This window comes from Mirounga leonina, unplaced genomic scaffold (assembly GCF_011800145.1).
Source record: "Mirounga leonina isolate KUSES-001 unplaced genomic scaffold, KU_Mleo_1.0 Mir_180, whole genome shotgun sequence".
NCBI lineage: Eukaryota > Metazoa > Chordata > Mammalia > Carnivora > Phocidae > Mirounga > Mirounga leonina.
In genome coordinates, this window is record NW_023270469.1 from 17845004 (window position 1) to 17870170 (window position 25167).

Consider the following 25167-nt stretch of genomic DNA (forward strand, 5'->3'; position numbering starts at 1 on the left):
CACTTCCCTTTTCTCTCAATCTTTCACCTCCTGGCTTCACTTACTACCTTATCTAGATTATATCTCAAATTCCATCACTTCAACTGCCTTCTTCCAGGCAGCTCATTGCCATGCACTATTTGACCTTCCATCCCGCAAATTTCAGCCCAGAATCAATCCAATCATTTGTTTTTCTGTTATTATACATAAGCTGTTAAATATTGCTGGGGGAATGGATGGGGCAGTGGTGGGAGGCGGTTATGAAAGGACAACAACCATCCAGACTGGAAGAAACACAAATAACTGAGAACCACTATCTCCTACACCAGCCTCAAAAATACACGATCTCTACAAATGCCTACATTTATCCCTTTAATTTCTTCCTTTCTCAAAAAAAAAAGTGACCCATCTCCCATATAAAGCTATTCTTCCCCATCTGTGCCCTAAATTCCATTCCCCAGTCCCATCGTTATCTTCTCTTCCATAGCTTCAACCTTCCCCTTCTCACCACCCACTACTTCCTTCAATCTGTCATGACACTTCCTTTAAAAAGCTTCCCTGAGGAAGCTGAGTTCTTCTCTAGGTCTTCACTCTTCTTCATCTAAAATACTGTTTTGAGACGGGGCAATTTTGATCCCCAGATTGCCAATTTTGATCTGGAGGCGTTTTTGGTTGTGACAGATGAAGGGGTACTATTGGCACACAGCAAGTGGGGCCAGAGATGCTGCAATGCACAACTCAGCTCCCCAAAACAAAGAATTATCCAGTCTAAAATGTCAATAGTACCAAGGCTGAGAGACCTTGCTCTAAAAACTAAATTTTTAGGGGACCCTAGGTGGCTCAGTCCGTTAAGTGCCAGACTCTTGATTCTGGCTTAGGTCAAGATCTCAGGGTCGTGAGATTGAGCCCAGTGACAGGCTCCATGGAGCCTGCTTAAGATTCCCTCTGTCCCTCTCCCTCTGCCCCCACCATAAAAAAATAGGGGCACCTGAGTGGCTTAGTCAGTTAAGCGTCCGACTCTTGATTTCCGCTCAGGTCATGATCTCAGGGTTGTGAGATCAAGCCTGGTGTCAGGCTCCATGCCCAGGCATGGAGCCTGCTTAAGATTCTCTCTCTGCTGGGGCGCCTGGATGGCGCAGTCCACTAAGTAGCGACTCTTGTTTTCAGCACAGGCTGTGATCTTGGAGTTGTGGGATGGAGCCCCACATCAGCCTCCAAGTTCAGCATGGTGGGCGGGGGGGAAGCACAGAGGGAGAGGGAGAAGCAGACTCCCTGCTGAGCAAGGAACCTGATGAGGGACTTGATCCCAGGACCCTGGGATCATGACCTGAGACAAAGGCAGACGCTTAACCAACTGACCCACCCAGGTACCCCAATAAATAAATCTTAAAAAAAAAAAAGTTTCTCTCTCCCGCTCCCTCTGCCCTTGCCCCCACTAAAATAAATAAAAATAAATAAAAATAAATCTTTAGAAAAAGTCATGTACAGTTATTGTCTCCACTTCCTCATTTTTCAATGTTATCTGGCTTCAGGTCTCATCGATACACTGAAACAACTCAATACAGTATGCACTTTCATCCATTTCCCTGAAGAAGTAGATATTAACCACTCCTTCTTCTTAAAGTCCTCTACTTGAAAAGCAACAATAAAGACATGAAAGCAGAAAATAAATGAAACAGAAAATAGAGAAAAATCAATGAAATCAAAATATGATGCTTTGAGAAGACCAAGTGAACTAAAACCTTAGGTTCACACAAAAGCCCGTGTGTAATTCTACAGAATTATTCATAACTGCCTAAATCAGGAGGAACCAAGATGTCTTTCAACAGATGAATGTATAAACTAACTCTGGTACATCCAGAATGGAATACTTTATAGTGATTAAAAAGGAACTAGTTATTAATTCATACAATGACATGGATGAAACTTAAATACATTTTGTACAGTGAAAGAAACTAGACATAAAAGGAAGAGGGAGTGACTACAAAGGTGACTCATGGGAGGATTTTTAAGATAAGGAACTGTTCTATATGGTAATGAGGTAAGGAACACATAACACTATGCATTTGTCAAAACCCAAAGAACTGTACATCACAAAGAATGAACTTTAATGTATGCAGATTAAATAAAAAAAAAAACAACAACCAGGAGTTTGGGGGGTTCCAGGATGGAATGCACACAATGTAAAAAGAATGTACTATATATAGCATATGCTATAACCTAAAAAAAGTATCTGGAATATATAATGAACTCTTCCAACTCAACAACAAAAAGACAACTCAATTTTAAAACAGGACTATTTTTAGGACTTGGATACATGTTTCTCCAAAGAAGCTATACAAATAGCAGGGGAACACATGAAGAGATGCTCAACATCACAAGTCATTAGGGAAATGGTAATTAAAACCACAGTGAGAGACCAAAAACAAAAAATAACAAGCATTAGGGACAATGTGGAAAAACAGGAATTCCTGTGCACTGCTAATGGGAATGTAAAATAGTATGGTTAGTGTGGAAAACAGTTTGGCAGGTCCTCAAAAAGTTAAACACAGAATATATGATCCAGCAATTCCATTCTTAGGTACATACCCAAGAGAAAGGAAAACATGTCCACACACAAACTTAGTATATGAATGTTTACAGAAGCACTTAAACAACAGAAAGGCTTACATATTGAAAACCATAAAATATTGCTGAGAAATTATAAATAGCAATATATAATAATAATGATACATAACAAATTAATAAAATAAGTGGAGACATTTTATCTATAGGTTGGAAGATTCAATACCGACATCAGTTCTCCCAAAACTGGTCTATATAGATTCAACACAGTTTGGAGCACCTAGCTGGGTTAGCTAATAGAGTAAACAACTCTTGATCTTGGGGTCATGAGTTTGAGCCTCATGTTTGGCATAGAGGTAGAGATTGCTTAAAAAAAAATAGATTCAGGGCGCCTGGGTGGCTCAGTCGTTAAGCGTCTGCCTTTGGCTCAGGTCGTGATCCCAGGGTCCTGGGATCGAGCCCCATATCGGGCTCCCTGTTCCGCGGGGAAGCCTGCTTCTCCCCTCCTTCTCCCCCTGCTTGTGTTCGCTCCCTCGCTATGTCTCTCTCTGTCAAGTAAATAAATAAAATCTTTAAAAAAAAAAAAAAATAGATTCAACACAATCCTAATCAAAATTCCAATAGATTTTGGGGCACGTGGGTGGCTTAGTTGGACAAGCGTCCAACTCTTGATTTTCGGCTCAGGCTGTGATTTCAGGGTCCTGGGATCTAGCCGCATCCAGCTCCATGCTCAGTGGGGAGTCAGCCTGAAATTCTCTCAGTCCCTCTGCCCCTCCCACTGTGTATGTGCGCACACACTCGCTCTCCCTCTCAAATAAATAAATCTTAAAAAAAAAAAAATTCCAGTAGGTTTTGTTTTTTTTTTAAATAGAAACTGACAAGCTGATTCCAAAATTTAGATGGAAGGCAGAAAAGGATTTAGAATAGCCAAAACAGGGGCGCCTGGGTGGCTCAGTCATTAAGCGTCTGCTTTCGGCTCAGGTCATGATCTCAGGATCCTGGGATCGAGCCCCACATCGGGCTCCCTGCACAGTGGGAAGGCTGCTTCTCCCTCTCCCACTCCCCCTGCTTGTGTTCCCTCTCTCACTGTGTCTCTCTCTGTGAAATAAATAAAATCTTTGAAAAAAAAAAATACAGAATAGCCAAAACAGTTTGAAAAAGAACAAAGTTGGAAAAGTGACATGACTTCAAGAATTATTATAAAGGTACAGTTATCATGACAGTGTAGTATCAATAAAGGACAGACACATAGTTCAACAAAGAACAGAGTTCAAAAATAAACTCATATATATGGTGAACTTATTTTTGACAAAGGTGCAAAAGCAATGCTGGAAGAGAGAACACCCTTTTCAATAAATGGGGCTGGAAAAACTGGATATCCATATGTAAAAAAAACAATGAACTTGGGTCCATACGTCACAACATACACACAAAAAAATTAACTCAAAATAGATCGTAGACATAAATGTAAAACCCAAACTATAAACCCCCCAAAAGAAAACCTATGAGGAAATTTTTGGGAACTTAGGTTAGGCAAAGATTTCTAAAAGCACAATCCATAAAAGAGCAAATTCATAAATCCAAACTAAAAACTTCTATGAAACTTCTATAAAACACAGTTAGTGAAAAGACAAGACATCTATTAGGAGGAACTCTTTGCAAAGCATATAGGTGATGAAGGACTTGTGTCTAAAAAAAGCAAAGAACTCTTAAAACTGAACAATAAGAAAACAATCTTACTTTAAAAGAGGCAAAGACTTGGACCCTTGACCAAAGATGACATACAGTGGATTAAAAAAAAATGCTTAATAGTATTAGTCATTAGGGAAATATAAATTAAAACCATAATGAAATACCACCATACACCCATCAGAATGGTAAAATAAGAAATAGTGATGATACCAAATGCTGCCTAAGATGCTGAGAAACTGGGTAATCTGTGCACTGCTGGTGGGAATGTATAAATTTGGCAGTTTCTTATAAAACTAAATTCACAGGGCGCCTGGGTGGCTCAGTTGGTTAAGCGACTGCCTTCGGCTCAGGTCATGATCCTGGAGTCCCGGGATCGAGTCCCGCATCGGGCTCCCTGCTCGGCGGGGAGTCTGCCTCTCCCTCTGACCCTCCCCCTTCTCATGTGCTCTCTCTCTCTCTCAAATAAATAAATAAAATCTTTAAAAAACAAAAAAATAAAAAAAACTAAATTCACATGTTGGAGGTTGGGAACAATTGTACTTTTGGGCATTTAAGGCAGAGAAATGAAAACTTACATTCAAACAAAAACCTGTATATAAGTGTTCATAGCTACTTTATTCATACTATCCTATAAATGGAAATAACCAAGTGTTTGTCAAAAGGTAAAACGTTAGGGCGCCTAGGTGGCTCAGTTGGTTGAGTGACTGCCTTTGGCTCAGGTCATGATTCTGAAGTCCCAGGATCGAGTCCCGTATCGGGCTCCCCACTCAGCGGGAAGTCTGCTTCTCCCTCTGACCCTCCCCCCTCTCACGCTCTCTCTCTCTCCCATTCCCTCTCTCAGATAAATAAATAAAATCTTTGGGGCACCTGGGTGGCTCAGTCATTAAGCGTCTGCCCTCGGCTCAGGTCATGATCCCAGGATCCTGGGATCAAGCCCCGCATCAGGCTTCCTGCTCGGCGGGAAGCCTGCTTCTCTCTCTCCCACTCCCCCTGCTTGTGTTCCCTCTCTCACTGTGTCTCTCTGTCAAATAAATAAATAAAATCTTAAAAAAAATAAAAATAAAAATAAATAAATAAATAAATAAATAAAATCTTTTAAAAAAAAAAGATAAAACGTTAAATAAATTGTAATACATCCCTATCATGGAATACTTCTCAGTAATTAAAAGGAACTTAATATAGACAACAACTTGGAAGGATCACCTGAGAATCACACTGAGTGATAAAAGCCAAACTCAAAAGGTTAAATACTATAAGACTCAATTTATATAACATTTTCTTGAAATAAAATTATGGAGATGGAGAATAGATTAGTGGTTGCCAGGAATTAGATAATGGGGTGGGGAGGAAGGAGGGAAGTGGGTGTGGTTATAAAGGGGTTAGTGAGATGGAACTTTGTGGTAATGGAACAGTTCTGTATCTTGATTATGGTAGTGGTTACACGAATCTACACATGATAAAATTGCACAGAAACACACACACACACACACGAGTGCATGTAAAATTGGTGACATCTGAGTAAGTTTGGTGGACTATACCAAAGTCATTTTCCTGGTCTTGATATTATACTATAATTATGCAAGATGTTATCATTGGTGGAAACTTTAGTGAAGGACTCTCAGAATCTCCCACTCTCTATATATATTTTTGCAACTTTCTGTTAATCTATAATTATTTCAAAACTAGAAGGTTTTTAAGAACAGGCAAAAAAACCTGAACAGACATTTCACCAAAAGATATTCAGATGGTAAACAAGCGCACAGAATTATAAATATATATATACATTATATGTATATAATTATATATACAGAATTATATATATATACATTATATGTATATATGCATGTAAATATAAATTAAGGAAATATAAAACAAAACCACAAGGAGATACTACTACACATCTATTAGAATGCCTAAAATTTAAAAAAAAAAAAAAAAACTGACCATACCAGATGTTGATGACGATATCCAAATGTACATTTCCACTAAGAGGAATGCAAAAGGATACATCCACTTAGGAAAACAGTTTGGCAGTTTCTCATAAAGTTAAACTTATACCTATCATATAATCCAACCATTCTGCTCCTAGGTATTTATCCAAGAGTAAAGGAAATATGTATCTACATAAATACTTATACACGAATGTTCACAGCAGCTTTATTTGTAACAGCCAAAACCTGGAAGCAATCCAAAAGTCCATCAAGCGGTGAATGGATAAACAAATTGTGGCACATGCATACAATGGAAACTATTTTCCAATAAAAATGAATAACCTGATAAACTAACATGTAAGAATCTCAAAAATAACAATGCCCATTAAAAGTCGTCAGACCCAGGGGCACCTAGGTGGCTCAGTTGGTTAAGCATCTGATCTGGGCTCAGGTCATGATCTCAGGATTGGGAGACAAGCTTCTCGCTCAGCAGGGAGTCTGCTTGAGATTCTCTCTCTCTCCCCCTTTCCCTCTGCCTCCCCCACCCCCGCTCACTTGCTCTCTCTCAAAATAAGAATAAAATAAAGAGGGGCGCCTGGGTGGCTCAGTCGTTAAGCGTCTGCCTTTGGCTCAGGTCATGATCCCAGGGTCCTGGGATCAAGCCCCGCATCAGGCTCCCTGCTCAGCGGGAAGCCTGCTTCTCCCTCTCCCACTCCCCCTGCTTGTGTTCCCTCTCTCACTGTGTCTGTCTCTGTCAAATAAATAAATAAAATCTTAAAAAAAAAAAAAAGAATAAAATAAAGAAGTCAGAAGATGCCCCCCCCGCCCCCGGGCCAAAGTGATGTCATTTTGGAATATAGGTGATGTTGGTGGGGTGAGGTCCGGAGCCGATGACCAAGAAAGAATTCTTGAGACGTCTTTAGTGCAAAATGGTGGTTTTATTAAAGCACAGGGACAGGACCCATTAGTAGAAAGCTGTACTGGGGTCATGAGGAGTAGCCCATTATATACTTTCAAGATGGGAGGGGGTTAGGGATAGCGTAAGTCTCTAAGGAATTTTGGAAGCAAGGTTTCCAGGACTTTGAGGGGGCTAACTATTGTTGGCAAAAGGTCATTTATTACTGTCTAATAAAACCTTAGTCAGGAGACCCTTCAGATGTATATCGGTGGGTCATATGCTTGGAGGATGATTGCCAACACATATCTTGGGGGGTTTAGAGATAAAGGAAATTTCTAAAGGAATTTTTTAAAAGATTTTACGTATTTATTTGACAAAGAGAGACACAGTGAGAGAGGACACACAAGCAGGGGGAGTGGGAGAGGGAGAAGGAGGCTTCCCACGGAGCAGGAAGCCCGATGCAGGGCTCAATCCCAGGACCCTGGGATCATGACCTGAGCCGAAGGCAGACGCTTAATGACTGGGCCACCCAGGTGCCCCTCTTAAGGAATTTTTACATGTTAAAGTAGACTTACAAGATCCTGGGGGTTAGGCTAAGATTCTTTTGCCCTTAGCAAAGTATTAATATTGAGGCAGTTGAGTCCCTAGAGGACTGTCACTCGGCCTGTTTCAAGGACTTCTCAATGGGCTATAGGCAGTAGGAAATTTAATGATTTCTCTGCTGCCTTGTTTCCCACATCAAAAGTACGCACTCCAGGGGCAGCTGGGAGCTCAGACAGTTAAGCGTCTGCGTTCAGCTCAAGTCATGATCCCAGAGTCTTGGGATGGAGCCCCGAATCGGACTCCTTGCTCAGTGGGGAGCCTGCTTCTCCCTCTGCCTGCCGCTCCCCCTGCTTGCGCTAACAAATAAATAAAATCTTTAAAAAAAAAAAAAAGGTATATACTACATGATTTCATTTACATGATTTCTATAGTGACTTCAGTGGTTGTCTGGGACAGGGCAAAGAACGGTGAGTGGGAGGGAATGACCATTAAAGGCGCATAAGGAAACTTTTGGGGATGATGGATATGTTGACTATCTTGAATGCAGTAAAAGTTTCATAGATATATATGTGTCAAAACTTATGAGACTAGGGACACCTTGGTGGCTCAGTCGGTTGAGCATCTGACTCGTGGTTTCAGCTTGGGTCAAGATCTCAGGGTCGTGGGATCGAGCCTGGCATCCTAGCATCGGGCCCCACGCTCAGTGCAGAGTCCTCTTGTCCCTCTCCCTCTGTTCCTCCCCGCCCCCATGGCTCACACTCTCTCTAAAAAATAAATAAATAATAAATAAATAAAATCTTAAAAAAAAATTTCTCAGACTATACACTTTATTTTTTTTACATTTTATTTGTCAGAGAGAGAGAGCACAAGCAGGGGGAGCTGCAGGCGGAGGGTGAAGCAGACTCCCTGCAGAGCAGGGAGCCCGATGCAGGACTGATCCCAGGGCCCTGGGACCATGTCCTGAGCCGAAAGCAGATGCTTAATCGGGTGAACCACCCAGGCGTCCCAGACTATACACTTTAAGTAAGTACTGTTTATTATTGAAGAAGATCAGAATATACACCCCAAAATATGCCACTTTGGCATAAGGATTATTTGAGGTGAAGGCAATTAAAAAACAGCAGACACAGGAAGAACCCTGCCCTCTCCCTTTCAGCCTAAAAGCAGGGCATAAATTTTTCCTTTGTAAAGGTGACATAAATTTCCATTTGTAAAGTGTTCGGTCCCCCTCTTCACTACCCTGAGGAGAAGTACTCTTATCTGCATAACAAATCTTACTAAACAACCCTTATTTATCACACATTTCCTAGTCACCTTCCCACAACTACCACCCTCCTCCCCACAAGACCAAATTCTCTTTTTACTTTGTTTAGTCTCTTCTCCACATTTTATCACTCTGGTAAAATGGTATATAAGCCTCCCACATTTTTAGTAATGCCTGAAACATTTTATTAAACATCTTATTAATGCCTGAATCAACTTTCCTTCTCCCCCCCTCCAAATCCGCTTCTTCTCCTATCACAATTGAAATGAAATAATTCTAGCCTCCTTCCTCTCTTTACTCAACTGATAACAGGTCCTACTGATTTCTTTCCCCTAAATCTATCTCAGCTTTATTCCCACCTTGCCATCTCTACTCCTCTGCCCTTATGATTTCTCAGATACATTTGCGGCCCCCACCCACCCAGCCCCACTCCCTCAATTCCTGCCTTAATCCATGATCCAACGTAGCCTAGTGATCTAAGCCACAAATTTGGCGTTCCTCCTCAGCTTCAAATCCTTCAATGGCTCCCTAAAATCCAAATTCCTCATTATGAAATAATAGGCTCTCCTCTGGCCAAATCTGAATACTATAGCCTGATCTTCAACCTTACCAAATTAAAGGACTCCCTAACTTGGGTCTTTGGATGTGGTCATCAATGAATCTGAAATAGACTTCCTCCTTTATCTATCTAGGAAACTCATTCTACTGGATCCAGCTCAATGTAACCTCTTCTCTGACCTCTCAAAGTTGTCATTTATGTGTTCGGAGGGCCTTCTCTGTACCTGTATTACATAGATATTGCTGCACTTATTTCCATGTCCACTCCAATAAACTGAACTGTATTCACAAATAATGATATAATAAATTTTATTAAAAGATTGAATGATTTTGTACATTTACTCAGCTAATAGTCTTGAGTTCCCCTCCCTCTCAGTTACTCTAAGATCTTATACAATCTTCCTATATCTAGTTTTTACTTTTTCTTTTTCTTTTAAGATTTTATTTATTTGACAGAGACACAGAGAGAGAGGGAACACAAGCAGGGGGAGTGGGAGAGGGAGAAGCAGGCTTCCCGCTGAGCAGGGAGTCCAATGCAGGGCTCGATCCCAGGACCCTGGGATCGATGACCTGAGCCGAAGGCAGACGCTTAACCAACTGAGCCACCCAGGCACCCCTAGTTTTTACTTTCTCTTCCCAGTGCATATCCTTCTATTTTACCATTTAACAAATTCTAGGTTCCTTTCAGGCTAGCAATTAACACTTAATGCTATTTTGAAAAATCAGGATTGCTTAACTAGATGACTGTCTTTATGCTTCTATATGCCTACATAGCCACCTGATTCCACCTGAACCACACAAGGAACATGAATTTGCTGTCCCAAATAACCCACCCACCATTCACAGAAACCTATTAGCCATACTCGATTCAGTCTTTCTCTGTACTTATATAAGCTCCCATGTCCACCCCAAGAACTCTGACAGAGCAAGAAAAAAGCAAGTGCCACAAAAAGTAACTGCATAATAAAAGTTGCATTTACATTTTAAAGTTCCTCAACTGCTAACAAACTGTGGATAGTAAGCGCAGAGGATTCTTTTGGTTGATCCTCTCCTCCCAGCCCCTCAATTTTCTCCTTCCTCCCTAATATATTTTCTTCTACGCACCTATCTATCCATTCTTCTCTCATGCAGCCATGTGCTTCAGGGGAAGTCAACCACATCCTCAGGCCAAGGGATGGGCCTGGTTGGCTAAGAATAATTCCCTCAGTCTTTACCAGTGACTAATTTAGGAAAGGGAATGTAACCCAATTTTGGTCAATGAAATCAGAGATTGTTTGCTGTAGGCTTCTTCTGGAACAGTCCTTCCTCACTCTTAAAAAGAAAACAGTCAAGTGTAGTCGTGTTTGTATCTCTTTCCCTCCCCCTACCAAATATACCAACCCCAAATATAACTATTTTGCATATGTTTAAACTAGAAATTTTAAAGTATTACTATTTCTTTCAAATAGCAATCTAATGATAAAAAGTCAATGAAGTTTCAAAAATAGTGATCAGCCAACATTTACAAGGTAATATAACAAAAGAGCTTTCTTGCCTTTGCTCTGAAAAGTAGAGTTCTGGTAAAGCTCAGAGATAACTGGGTGTGTGTAAAAGAAATAGGGAGCACACAAAGAGAAGCCCAAACGGCAATACTGATCTTGAGAGATAAGAGTAGGTGACAGATGGCAAAATGACCAAAATATCAAAGAAAAAACTGAATCAGTGTTAGTTGGCTATAGATGGTAGATGGTAGATCGATTTTACTTGGGATCTAAATTCAATCAAAGAGGGGCGCCTGGGTGGCTCAGTCATTAAGCGTTTGCCTTCGGCTCAGGTCATGATCCCAGGGTGCTGTGATTGAGCCCCTCATCGGGCTCCCTGCTCAGTGGGGAGCCTGCTTCCTCTCCCTCTGCCTGCTGCTCCTTCTGTTTGTGTTGGCTCTCTCTCTGTCAAATAAGTAAAATCTTTAAAACAATAAAAATAAAAATAAATTCAACCAAAGAAATAAATAGTACATATATATCTTTTAGAACATGTGAAAGCAAAATGTTAACTTAAAACAAACAACAAAAAAACTGCCCTAACTAGTAATTTCACATTTTTTAAATTCTTAACTTTTCCCTCATTTAGGTTTAGAGCAATTTTGACAAGTCAAAAAATGCTTTAAATTTTAAATCATAAATGTAAAATAGCCTGCAAAGGTCACACATCAGGCCCTAATCAGGACAACACAGGAGGGAGTTGTCAAAGAGAAAGGCCAAGTCCGCATTACTGAAAACCTAGAACAACATGACCTCTTGACCTCCAGATCTGCAAGGAAGCAAAGAAAAGAAGCCTAACAGCTAAATTTGGGCCTAGCACAGTTAGCTGTGCAGTACCTGCTTTTGTCCTGGCTGTAATACTGCTACCATTTAAAAATTTCTAGAACAGGCAGGAGTAGAAGCATCATCCCTCAAGCAGCCAATCTGAGCCAAAAGCAGAAAATCTAGTCACAAGAACACACATGTAACTCGTAAGCCCTAGCCCACATATATTTTGATTGCATGTGCTCATCAGGAGTCTTGGTTTTACCAAAGGAAAACCTGAATATTTCTGTACTTAAAACTCTTTCTGGGGCACCTGGGTGGCTCAGTCTTTAAGTGTCCACCTTCGGCTCAGGTCATGGTCCCAGGGTCCTGGGATTGAGCCCCACATTGGGTTCCCTGCTCAGTGGGAAGCCTGCTTTTCTCCCTCTCCCTTTCCCCCTGCTTGTGTTCCCTCTCTCGCTGTGTCTCTGTCAAATAAATAAATAAAATCTTAAAAAAAAAAAAAAAACTCTTTCTGAGAGGCAAGAGGCATAGTAGAAAGAGCCTAAATAAAAAAAAAAACCAGGGCTCAGGGTCACTTGGCTGGCTCAGTCGGTAGAGCATGCAACTCTTGATCTCAGGGTTGTAAGTTCGAGCCCCATGTTGGGTGTAGAGATTACTTCAAAACAAAACAAAACAACACAAACAAAAATAGGATTCAAATGCCCTATCTTCCACTTTCTAGATAGTCAGACCCGGCATTTGTTTCCTCAGGTATTTTTTTTTTTTTTTAAAGATTTTATTTATTTATTTGAGAGAGAATGAGAGACAGAGAGCATGAGAGGGAGGAGAGTCAGAGGGAGAAGCAGACTCCCCGCCGAGCAGGGAGCCCGATGTGGGACTCGATCCCAGGACTCCAGGATCATGACCTGAGCCGAAGGCAGTCGCTTAACCAACTGAGCCACCCAGGCGCCCTGTTTCCTCAGGTATTAAACAGAACTAAAACAAGGGCACCTGGGTGGTTCAGTCAGTTAAGCATCGGGCTCTTGGTTTAGACTAGGGTCATGATCTCAGGGTCCTGGGATCAAGCTCAGCAGGGAGTCTGCTTGAGATTCTCCCTCTCCCCCTCTTTCTGCCCCACCTCCCCCCCCCCCAGCTCTCTTTCTCTCTCTCTAAAACAAATAAATCTTTAAAAACAAATGGAAATAACACCTACCTCTTCAGATTATCATAAGACTTAGAGATAATATACATAAAAATACCTTGCACATAACAGGTACTCAATTAAATTAAGTATTTATGTAATAGAACAGAAACAGTTCTATAGACCTAATAGAACACAAACACAAAAAGGAACAGTTACAAAAATGATCAAAATTATCAGCTGTGCAAAAACAACTCTACAATTTTCAAGAAGAAATCAAGCAACTTTCTAGAGAAGAAGAAAGGAATAGGAGTCAGAGGTCCTGGGTTTTTGTTTTGCGACTAACTGGTTAAATGACCCTGGGCAAAGAAACTTGAACCTCAATATCCTCTCTTATAAAATGGAAGGATTATTAGCCAAAAACTATTCTGTGCTTTTTAGCAATGTCACACAAGACCGCAACAAACATGAATCTAGAACCTAGACCTAACTCAGCAGTACCTCAAAATAGTGTTTATAAATTGACTCAAAAAAGAAAGACTATGAAACATGTGGTTGGCAGAGGCAGTTCAGATAAATGGGTACAGCGAAGGTTTCACACTGACACTGAAAAAAGATGAATAAAATTAAAGATGATAAACTTTCTATTAACATAGAGAGTGAGGGATCTAAAACAGGTAGAGCATGAGAAAGACCAGTGAGGAGGCATGGTATAGATGCAAGGAACAGGAATCAAAGATGCCCTTGGCTTGTGACTTTCAAAAATGATTTGGGGGGGGAATAAAATTTGAAGAGAAAATTTCATAAATCCAAACAGGAGGTGACCAAGATTTGAGTATGGTCACAGAGCAGAGAAAAATGGGGAGATACAACTCATTTTCAGAAAGTGACAAAACTGAGGAACCAAGTAACCCAATAAAAGATAGTAATAAAGTAATCCAATAAAAAGTAATTTAAAAAAAAAATGTATTAAAACTACAGACATGGGCACCTGGGTGGCTCAGTTGTTAAGCGTCTGCCTTCGGCTCGGGTCGTGATCCCAGGGTCCTGGGATCGAGTCCCACATTCCCTGCTTGGCGGGAAGCCTGCTTCTTCCTCTCCCACTCCCCCTGCTTGTTCCTGCTCTTGCTCTCGCTCTGTCAAATAAACAAATAAAATCTTTAAAAAAAAAACAAAAACAAAACTACAGACATAAGGAAATATGGCCTGAATAACAAGAACATCTCTATGACCTAAGTTATTAATATAATCAGAATTACGAAACCATTTCCTAAAACTCTGTTTTTCAAACTAAAGGTTTGAACAATTGTTTAATATAATGAAAAAGAAAATGTCAAGGTAATGTCACAGAATAGAGGTAAATGCTGCTTTATCTGAAACTTCTATCTCAGTTTTCTGTGTATAAATATGTATGCTTGTGTTGGGATGAAACATAAAATGCATTTCTTACTCTTTTTGCATTATGTTCAAAAAAGTTTCAAAACTTTGTATTACGGAAGTTTTCAAACATAAAGCAGGTAGTATAAGAAGAAGTCCTCATATATCATTTAGCTTCAACCATTTCTGAATGTCATTTTTTTCCTGAATGTCATTTTTATTGAACAACCCTCTACTGAAAGGAGGCGAAAACTATAAAGTAGTATTAATATCAGAGGAAATCAAAGTTTCCTTAAAACTTTTACATTGCAATAAAAAAAAGAAAAAGTAACATTTAGATGAAACTTTGTATATTTTCCCCAAAGCCTTTCCAATTATAAAGGACAAGTTTAATACTTATATTCCTTTAGTATTAAATATGATCTCACAAATGTCAAGATGTAAGAGAATAAATTTCAGATTTTGTTTGCTCTGAAATGTTCACAAAATTTTCACAAGACTTTACACGTCAATTATTTTTGTCAGTTAATCACTATAAATTACATAGTAGGATTAAAATTCTAGTCTTGGGGAGCCTGGGTGGCTCAGTCGGTTAAGTGTCTGCCTTTCGCTCAGGTCATGGTCCTGAGGTCCTAGGATCGCCGCATCTGGTTCCCTGCTCCACAGGGAGACTGCTTCTCCCTCTGCCCCTCCTCCCACTGTTTCTCTCAATCTCTCTCTCTCAAATAAATAAATAAAATCTTTAAAAAAATAATAAAAAATAAAAAAACAAAAAAGTAGTCTTAAAATTAAGACCAAGTCCTCTAGTTCCATTTCATCATAAATCTAAAAGTTCAAGAGAACTGACAATAAATAAATATTAGACTGACAGATACAAGCAATATGATAAAACATTAATATTTTCAAAAATAATTTCAAGCTCAGGGAGCCCAGGTGGCTCAGTCAGTTAAGTGACCGATTCATGATCTCAGCTGAGGTCTCAATCTCAGACTTATGAGTTCAAGCTCTGTGCTGGATGCCGAGCCTACATTAAAAAACAAATAATAATAATAAAAAATAATATCATGAAGCCCTTAAATTACTAAGCAGTAAGTGAATTTTTCTGACCCCATAGTCAGAAAACATTTTAAAAAATTAAGAAATACCAGGGCACTTGGGTGGCTTAGTTGGCTGGGCCTCCAACTGTTGGTTTCCACCCGGGTCAAGGGTCTTGGAATCATGGGTCAAAGCCCCACCTCAGGTTCTGCCCTCCATGCGTTCTCTCTCTAATAAATGGATAAAATCTTTAAATTTTTTTTTAAATACCTACTTTTAAAAAAAGATCTATTTATTTGAGAGAGAGAGGGTGCAAGTGGGGAGATGGGCAGGAGAGAATCTTCAAGTAGACTCCCCGCTGGGCACAGAGTCCAATGCACATCTCCAGGTCTCCAGGGTTCGATCCCACAACCCATGAGATCATGATCTGAGTCGAAACCAAGAGTCCAACGTTTAACAGACTAAGCCATCCAAGCACCCCTAAAAAATACCTACTTAAAAGCATACCAAAAGATCAGTTCACTTCTTATTTATGTACACTAACTCACCTCACCATCCCACTACTAATACTAATTAAAGAGAGTAATGGGTTTTGTAAATCAGACATAGCACAACCAATTTTTATATTCTGTTTATTTGCTAAACCAGTTTTTGTTTATTTTTTAAAAGATTTTTATTTACTTATTTGAAGAGCTTGCCCAAGCATGCAGGGCAGAGGGGCAGAAGAAGGAGAGAAGCAGACTCCCTGCTGAGCCCTGAGCCTGATCCCAGACAGGAGATCACTAACTGAGCCTACCAGGAGCCCAGCTAAACCAGTTTATTTTTTTTTTTAATTACATGCAACAGCAAATCTTATTAACTTTATAACGCTATTTTATTTTGTTGTTGTTTTAAGTAGGTTCCACACCCAGCAAGGAGCCTAATGCAGGGCTAGAACTCAAGACCCCAGATCCAGACCTGAGCTCTGGATGCTTAACCAACTGAGCCACCCACGTGCCCCTCATAATGCCATTTTAAAACATTTTTCCGGGGCGCCTGGGTGGCTCAGTTGGTTAAGCGACTGCCTTCGGCTCAGGTCATGATCCTGGAGTCCCAGGATCGAGTCCCGCATCGGGCTCCCTGCTCGGCAGGGAGTCTGCTTATCCCTCTGACCCTCCCCCTCTCATGCTCTCTGTCTCTCATTCTCTCTGTCTCAAATAAAGAAATAAAATCTTTAAAAAAAAAAACAAAACAAAACACATTTTTCCTATCCTAATCTAAGACCTTAAGGAACTTGAAGAGTTCTGAATGTCATTTTTTAAACCTTCTATTATGAAAATTTTAAAACATACAAAAAATACAGAAAATATTACAATAAACTCTCATATAGCCATCATCTAGCTTCAACAATTTTTTTTAAAGATTTTACGTATTTATTTGAGAGACAGCATTTGTGCACAAGCGGGGTGGGGGAAGGGGCAGAGGGAGAAGACTCCCTGCTGAACAGGCGGGAGGGTGGCTCCATCCCAGGGCCCCGAGACTATGACCTGAGCTGAAGGCAGATGCTTAACCAACTGAGCCACCCAAGGGCCCCCAACAATCTTTTTTGAGTTTACTTTTTTTTTTTTTTTAAGTAATCTCTACACCCAAGGTAGGGCTTGAACTCATGACCCCGAGATCAATCAAGAGTCATATGTTCTTCCAACTGAGCCAGGCAGGTGCCCCTAGCTTCAACAACTTTTGAATATCATTTTTTCCCGTCATTTTTATTTAACAACCTTTTTTATTTTATTTTATTTTTTTTTAAGATTTTATTTATTTGACAGAGAGAGAGAGTGAGAGCAGGAACACAAGCAGGGGGAGTGGGAGAGGGATAAGCAGGCTTCCTGCGGAGCAGGGACCCGGGTGTAGGGCTCAACCCCAGAACCCTGGGAACATGACCTGAGCTGAAGGCAGATGCTTAATGACTGAGCCACCTAGGCGTCCCTAACAACCTTTTTTAAAACAATACTGAAAAATATTTACATTTAAGTACAACTCACAAACTGTCCATTAAAGTGTTCTGGCTAATGATTAATCACCTTGATGGGAAAAAATGTTTTCAGAAATATTTTTTCATATGATATAAATTAACATTACTGAAAAGTTATTACTCAATATTAATTCCAAAGCTCATTTAATCCTATTTTCTAACTAAAATAAACAGCAAAGCTGATAAAAATTTACCACAGAGGGGCACCAGGGTGGCTCAGTCAGTTAAGAGGCTGCCTTCAGCTCAGGTCGCGATCTCTGGATCCTGGGATAAGCCCGCGTCGGGCTTCCTGCTCAGCAGGGAGTCTGCTTCTCTCTCTCTCTCTCTCTCTCTCTCTCTCTCCCTCTGCCCCTCCCCACCGCTGGTTCTCTCTCTCTCAAATAAATAAATAAATAAATAAAATTTAAAAAGAATTTTACCACAGAGTTTAGAAATATAAAAATTATTTTAAGACACTGAAAATGTATTGAAAAAAATTAAAACTGTCACCTGCTTCTGTAACATAAGACATATCCAAACTTTACATTTTGTAGGAAAATGGAGCGTTCAAAGTTACTTCTCCTGTGTACTAGGGATTTTCTGACTTTCATAGACATGTAGTTCCTTTGCACACAGGGTATCAACATAACTAGAACTGACCCGATGATTAAATTTCAGGTAGCACCTCAAGGAAAGTTCATAGACCATACTACTTGAATCTTACAGGTCCAATTGTTCCTCTCTTCTAAAGTCTACTGAATTCAGGCAAGCAGGTGAGAGCCATCCATTATACTTATATAAACATTATCTGAAATGCTAAAATATATGCAGATCCATACTACGTTTGAGTTAAAATTATGGCTATTAAAATGCTTACTCCTGCTTGTGACTCTCCTAAAGCCTCCATGAACAAACTCACTCCTCTTAAATTCCACTGTTACTTGAACCTCATATGGCATGCCTGGGCCAATTTGATGACTTGGATTTTGTTTTAGAAGCCAGGCTTACTGCCAAGTCCGCTATGTCTACTCCCCTGACCCACCAGGACAGCTTTAGACAACACCTCCCTTATTTATGTTACTGCTGTGAGCAGTCAAACTGCAGCTTACTATCAAATGAGGCTCAACCTACTCGGGTTTCCTATCTCTTAAGAGTAATACGACTGACTTCACCTTATTATGGTTTCCTCAACCCCACCTCTTATTTAAAATAAAACATCACCATACTGAATCATCAACTACTCAATACTAATAAGGAAAGTAAAGGACACATTAAACTTCAGTATAATATAAACTTCAGTATAACTTCACCATAAACGATCAGTAACACAACTGCTTATCTTCTCTTAGTAGGCTTCCATTTTATATATCAGTACTTTATTACATTCTCTAAAGAAAAACACTTTTCACATTTTCTTACCAAAAATGTCTTTATGATCACACTTCATTGAAAAAATAAAGAGCAAAACTCAAAAGCAGAGCTTGGGATATGCCCTCAATAAAAATACATACAATTATTGGCAAAGTTTACTCGTTGTCACAGAAAGGCAAGTCATAACAATAAGCTGATTCTACCATTTACGTTAAATTAATACCTTAAATGCCCTTAAATGCTGAAGATACAGGCCTCACAAGACCCACAATTTCTTGGCCATGTACATAATACCCAAGTTTTAATTTTTATATCATGTAATATAACTACTACAGTATTACTTCTACTAAATTTAGAAAATATGCCAAAATGTCTCTTTTGTATTGGCAAATGGGAAAACCTAAGAAAATGCAGGTATAGCGGTATAGCAATGCTCTTCCATTGATGAAATTTTAACGCAACATATGACAGCTCCATCACAAAATTCTGCTAATACCCCCAGGAGCATCTACCCCTATCAGGAAGTATCAAAGAAACAGAATATTAGGGGCACCTGGGTGGCTCAGTCGTTAGGCATCTGCCTTCGGCTTAGGTCATGATCCCAGGGTCCTGGGATCGAGCCCCGCATTGGGCTCCCTGCTCTGCAGGAAGCCTGCTTCTCCTTCTCCCACTCCCCCTGCTTGTGTTCCTTCTCTCACTGTGTCTCTCTCTGTGTCGAATAAATAAATAAAATCTTTAAAAAAATAAAAAATAAAAAAATGTAAAAAAGAAACAGAATATTAAATTATTCTTCCAAGTGAAATACTGAAATATCTGTCAGTGACTCAATCACCAGATACATATTCTCATTGCATTCAAAAAAGCTGACCTATGGTATGAAACTAAGGCTCAGCAGTAATCATCTCCTCCTAGACACTACCTAATGCGCTACACACAAACACACCATTAAATTTCTACAGGAAACCATACAAGCAACTTCCCTTTTTTCATACTGATTTAAATATCCAATTATACTTAGTATGGTTAGCAAATCAACTTTCACACCATACTAACAGTTTAATTCCAGAAAGTAGAAAAACATAAAGGCAAGTGACCTTCAGTACTTCTATTTAGTAAAATATGAGAAATGAGGTTAACACTGAAAAGAATAACAGAAGAAGATAGAGTAAAAATGTCTAAGACAAATATTACAACTTCTCTATGCAAGGTTTAAAATAACTGGATCTCCTATCTGCCCCTACTCACCCTCAGTGTTTTAGTTTAGCATAGAGAGAAGGGTCTAGGAAACAAGAGGAAATAAAAAAATAACCTATCGCGCGTGCGTGTGTGTGTGTTAAGAAATGTTAACTAACAGCACTTAATGAGCACTATTGGACCAAAAACTGTGCTAAGAGCTTTAAATACCTTATCTCATTTGACATAGATAAAACAAAAACTTTGAGGAAAAATTATCAATAGAAACTGAAAAGTAAGAAAATTATCTGAGACAGTTAAATTATAAAAAACACATGAATCAGGGCGCCTGGGTGGCTCAGATGGTTAAGCGTCTGCCTTTGGCTCAGGTCATGATCCCGGGGTCCTGGGATGGAGTCCTGCGTCAGGCTCCGTGCTCAGTGAGGAGCCTGCTTTCTCCCTCTGCCTCTCTCTCTTTCTCTCTCTCTGTCTCTCATGAATAAATAAATAAAATCTTAAAAAAAAAAAACATGAATCAGAGTTTCAAGCACTACACAAAGAACACTACAAATTAAAGACTTTGATGATCATCTAGGAAAAGTTCCTCAGATTTACACAGGAAAAAGTTGTGTATTAAAGTGATAGCCAACAAAATTACACATCTTATCCGAAAGCAAATTTCTTACAAAAATACATATTGTATCTAAGATATTTCTCCCCTCTTAAAAAGCAGCAGTAGAAAAGATACTATGCAGTCAGTATATGGCACACACTCCTTCCAGTGACTCTCATTCAGGACTAGAAAGTCAATATTTAATAATGGACCAGCCCTGAGAGTCAAACTTTGAATTTGAAAAGATTATTACAACATCAAACTAAATTAGAGATACACAATCAGTACCCTCAAATAAAGCACCAGAAGCTGCCCTTTATAATGGCAAATAATATTAGTGAAAGGCATTAAACACTTACCAACTTAAAATTTTCTATTTACTACTGAAGTATATCTTCATTTTAAAGCAAGGTATTAAGAAAATTTAAACAAAATAGTTTGATTCATTTTTAACTGAAAAAAATCAAAACTAGCCTCATTGCTAAGGACTCCAGGGTCTTAAATTTTCTTTAATGGAAAAAATCTCAAAACACCTCCCAAAGCAATAATCTTAAAAACTCAGTCATAAATGTATCCGACATTATCAAGTATCAAAACATCTAATTTGTACTTTAACAAGCTTTCTCTTAGAACATTCACTAAATTCAGCCCCTCTGTTTATCCTCAGTTCCCATCCATTATCCCTTCCTCCAAATATTTTTCAAAAATCTTCTGTATGGAAATGTACATGTGATACAAATACTCTCAAACCCTCAAAGAGATGGAAAACCTTCAGCCCCAAATTCCTAGATCTGCTGTCTTAGGGGACTGACCACTAAAAGCGAAAGAATTGAAACAAGTCTCATCAACTTCCTCTACCACAGAAAAAGTGAGCTCAAAACTTAAGCGGTATTGGGCGCCTGGGTGGCTCAGTTGGTTAAGCGACTGCCTTCGGCTCAGGTCATGATCCTGGAGTCCCTGGATCGAGTCCCGCATCGGGTCCCTGCTCAGCAAGGAGCCTGCTTCTCCCTCTGACCCTCCCCCCTCTCATGTGCTCTCTCTCTCTCATTCTCTCTGTCTCAAATAAATAAATAAAAAATCTTTAAAAAAAAAAAAAAAAAAAAACTTAAGCGGTATTTATTCATTAATTCAACAAATACTGGGTGCCCACTTATGTTAAAGGCACTATGCTAGGCATCGATCATACAACTATGAACAAAATATAGACATCATCCCTGCCTTCATGAAACCTTCGATCCAGTAAGGAAGAAAATCCATAAACATGTAAACACACTGATATAACCCCATACTGGTCTTAATTCTGCCAAGCAATTTTATTCTCATGGCTCACTCTACTGCCTATTGCCATCCTAAAAGCATGTCAGTTAATCTACTTGTTCCCTCAAACTACACACGCATAGAGGCGCCAGGGTGGCTCAGTTGGTTAAGCGACAGCCTTTGGCTCAGGTCTTGATCCCAGGAAACAAGAGGAAATAAAAAAGAACCAAGTCCCCTGCTGGGCTCCCTGCTCATCGGGGAGCCTGCTTCTCCTCTCCCTCTGCCTCTCACCCTACTTGTGCATGCATTCTTGCTCTCTCTCTGTCAAGTAAATAAATAAAATATTCAAACTACACACTCATAATTATACTTATTAAAATGAAAACTAATTTTGTGAACAAATAATTTTGAACATATAACACATCCTTCTCAGAATTTTTTAAATTAGCTGCTAAATGTTCATAGCAGCACTATTCACAATAACCAAAGGCAGTTAACAGCCCAAGTGTCCATCACTGGAGGAAAGGATAAACTGGGGGTATATATACAATAGAATATTATTCAGCCATAAAGACGAATGAAGTAACGATGCATTCTACAACATGGATGAACCATGAAATACTATGCTAAGTGAAAGAAGCCAAACACCTTTATATGATTCCATTTACACAAAATATCCAGAATTGCTAAATCCATTCAAACAAATCACAGATTAGGGACTGGGCAGCCAGGGAGTGGGAGGAAACAAGGGAGAATGAGGAACAACTACTTAAATAGGTTTGGGGCTTCCTTCTGGAGTGATGAAAATGGTCTGGAACTAGATAGAAGAGGTTGCACAACACTATCAATGAACTAAATGCCACTGAATTGCTCACTTTAAAATGGGTATGTCATGTATATTTCACCTTAACTGGGGACCAAAAAAAAAAAAAAAAAACCCTTTAAAAATACAGCTATCCCAATATTTTAAAGTGGACTTTTTATCAAATAAAACTGCTCAAGTTTAAATTTGGGAATTTCATTTATAAGTCAAGTTTCAAACTTTAACTCCTTCTAGACTCATTTCAGTATCAAAATGGTTTTTGGGGTTTTATGGCAAAAATCATTTCTTAAAAAGCTGTTTTCATAGCTCTTAAATGTTCCATTTTTTTGGATGTACATACAATTCCTACTTACATAAGGACACTCCTTTATTGATCATGAATTTGGTATATAACATGCTCTAATCAAGTCTGTGCTCAAGAAAAGTCTGCGGATATCACCAACTGTTTATCTTCTTTGTAATAAAAATACTCATTAAAAGGGTCTGTTTTTATTAAATCCCAATAATCTAAACACACAATTCATTGCTACTCTCTCCACAAATGCCACTTTTCCTGTTTCTACCTATGTTGTAACACATACCACCATGCAGTCAGCCTGGGGGCATAATTATTTGGGTTATGTGTCCCCCTCCCATTTCCCAAGCTCCTTGAGGGGCCTCAGGCCTTTTTTGCATCCAACACAACACTACAAAGTACCTAACAGTATCTTCAACCTAATAGGTGCTCAAACAATGCCTGTGGAATTGAAATAAACTCAGGCAACAAATAACTATTGTAAATTACTATGCTGAAGCTTTGCGCAGTGGCAGTATCGTAGCCAATGAGGTTTATCCGAGGCGCGATTATTGCTAATTGAAATTACTATGCTGAAAAAGACAACATATAAACACTAAAAGGGCTGATAAGACAAATACTGTCCAAAAAATCCTTTAGCTTTCACGTTCAGATATGTTTTTCAGTGCAATGGAACATCAATATGATCATGAAGTAATTCATCTAATACCCAGAAAGAATAAATAGGAATTAGTCTTATCCATCTCTCTTTTGAAGTTCGCCTGCATATGCAATAGGGAAACTGAACTTAATGAACCACAGTATTCCAAACCAGGTCACAGGAGAGCTCTTAGTCCCCAGCCATCCTGTTTCTATTTCCTGATTGGTCTGACCTCCAACCATTATGGTGCCCAATCTTCCTAATTCACGACCTCCTCTAAAACATCTTCTGCGGTGAGCTTTTAATTAAAATAAAGACTGAGTTCCAGAACTTTCTAGAATTATGAACAAGGCACCCCACTTTTTTTAATCTTCCGAAACATTTTGCTCAAGAAAAGAAATCCAGTTTGCAAAAAGTCCCGTTATAGTTACACTTCGAATTAAACGTGGGCCATAAACTTGCACAAGTGTTAACCCAATGGCATTACTCTCCTAACAAAGTAGATTTAAACAGACATGTGCACGAATTTTTGAGAACTCCTACATCTCAAGCATGTGCACCTTTCAAATAAAAAATGTTAAAAACCTGGGATAGATGAAAAGCCAAGTGCGCTTCCACTTCACAGGGACAGCTTTTTCTCCGCACCACGCTGGCAAAGCAGCGACAACCAGACGCCACTTGGGCAACGGCCCCGACCCTCGGCCTCCAAACCGCAGGCGTCCACTAGCCACAAGCGTCCCGGAGTCGAGTTCCGCACTAGTTCGCTTCCAGCCAAGCCCGCGGCCACTTACACGTCGCTGCGACCCACACGCCTCTTTAGCAATTTAAATCCGCTCTTCACTCACCGCACGCACAAACACACACACAAGGTGTTACTAATCCCGGGACAACCAAGGGACCAGGGAAGGGACGAGCTCGTGCGAACCAGGAGAGGAGGGGACGCTCCCCGGTCCCGCCCGGCCCGGCACCCACCTGCAGGCCGCGAGCCCGAGGGCGGCGGCGCCGGCGCCCCGTCCTCGCCAAAGACGAGTTTGAAGTCGAGCTCGTCGTGGGCGCCACAGTTTGCAGTAGTCATCGGCGTGGCCCAGGGTGCTGCGGCTCCTCCTGTGGCGGCGGCCGCGACGGAGGCGGCGGCGGCGGCAGCTCCTCAGCGCCGCTTCATGCCGGGCCGCGCGGGCCAGGAGGTCGCGGCTCCGCGGCGAAGTTTCCGGGCGGGGACCGTGACACCGAGCGTTCCGTTCCAAACTCGAGAGCTGGCCGCGCGCCGAGTCGCACCAGGAGCCGCCGCCACAGCCTGTCGCTACTGCCTAAGCCGCCACGGCCGCCTTAGCCGATATTCCCCGCCCCCCAACACCCGCCGCCGCCGCCGCCGCCAGCGCGCTGCCGCGCAGGGTAGCACGCCTAACCCCGCCCCCTACTGCGCGCCCATCCGACCGTGCTGCCCATCGGCCACTGGCGCCCCCGCTCGCCCAATGGCTCCGCCCCCCTCGCCGGCCTACCGCGTGATTCCCTCTCGGGGAGGAGGAAGTCACGTGCACAGAGAGTTGGATGGCCCCACTAGCTCTTGGGAGTTGTAGTTTGGCCGCTATTCTCTCCTTAACTTCTAAACCAGGGCCCTCTTAATTGGATTGAGTGCAATCCAGTCCACCCGCCAATCGAAGATCCCTTTCCTTATTGGGCAGAGCTCACGTTGAGTAGGGTTATGGGTTTGGAGACGGGCGGCTGAAATGTTGGTCCGATGGCTGGGTTTGGGGA

General features: G+C 40.5%; 1 protein-coding gene and 1 non-coding gene across 4 annotated transcripts in view; one reads left to right on the forward strand and one right to left on the reverse strand.

Annotated features, from left to right (window-relative positions):
• Positions 1–24779, reverse strand: part of NFATC3 (nuclear factor of activated T cells 3) — a 119152-nt gene extending 94373 nt beyond the window's left edge. For 2 of the 3 annotated variants that reach the window (XM_035024926.1, XM_035024927.1), the window contains exon 1: positions 24385–24779. In XM_035024926.1, the coding sequence (XP_034880817.1) occupies positions 24385–24487 (103 nt within the window). In that variant the 5' untranslated portion in view covers positions 24488–24779. The remainder of the gene's footprint in view (positions 1–24384) is intronic. The other variant, XM_035024925.1, reaches the window with a different exon arrangement.
• LOC118023895 lies at positions 23270–23410 on the forward strand. The gene has a single exon (XR_004682921.1). It is a non-coding gene; the product is annotated as a U4 spliceosomal RNA (small nuclear RNA).
• Positions 24780–25167: the final 388 nt, after the last annotated feature.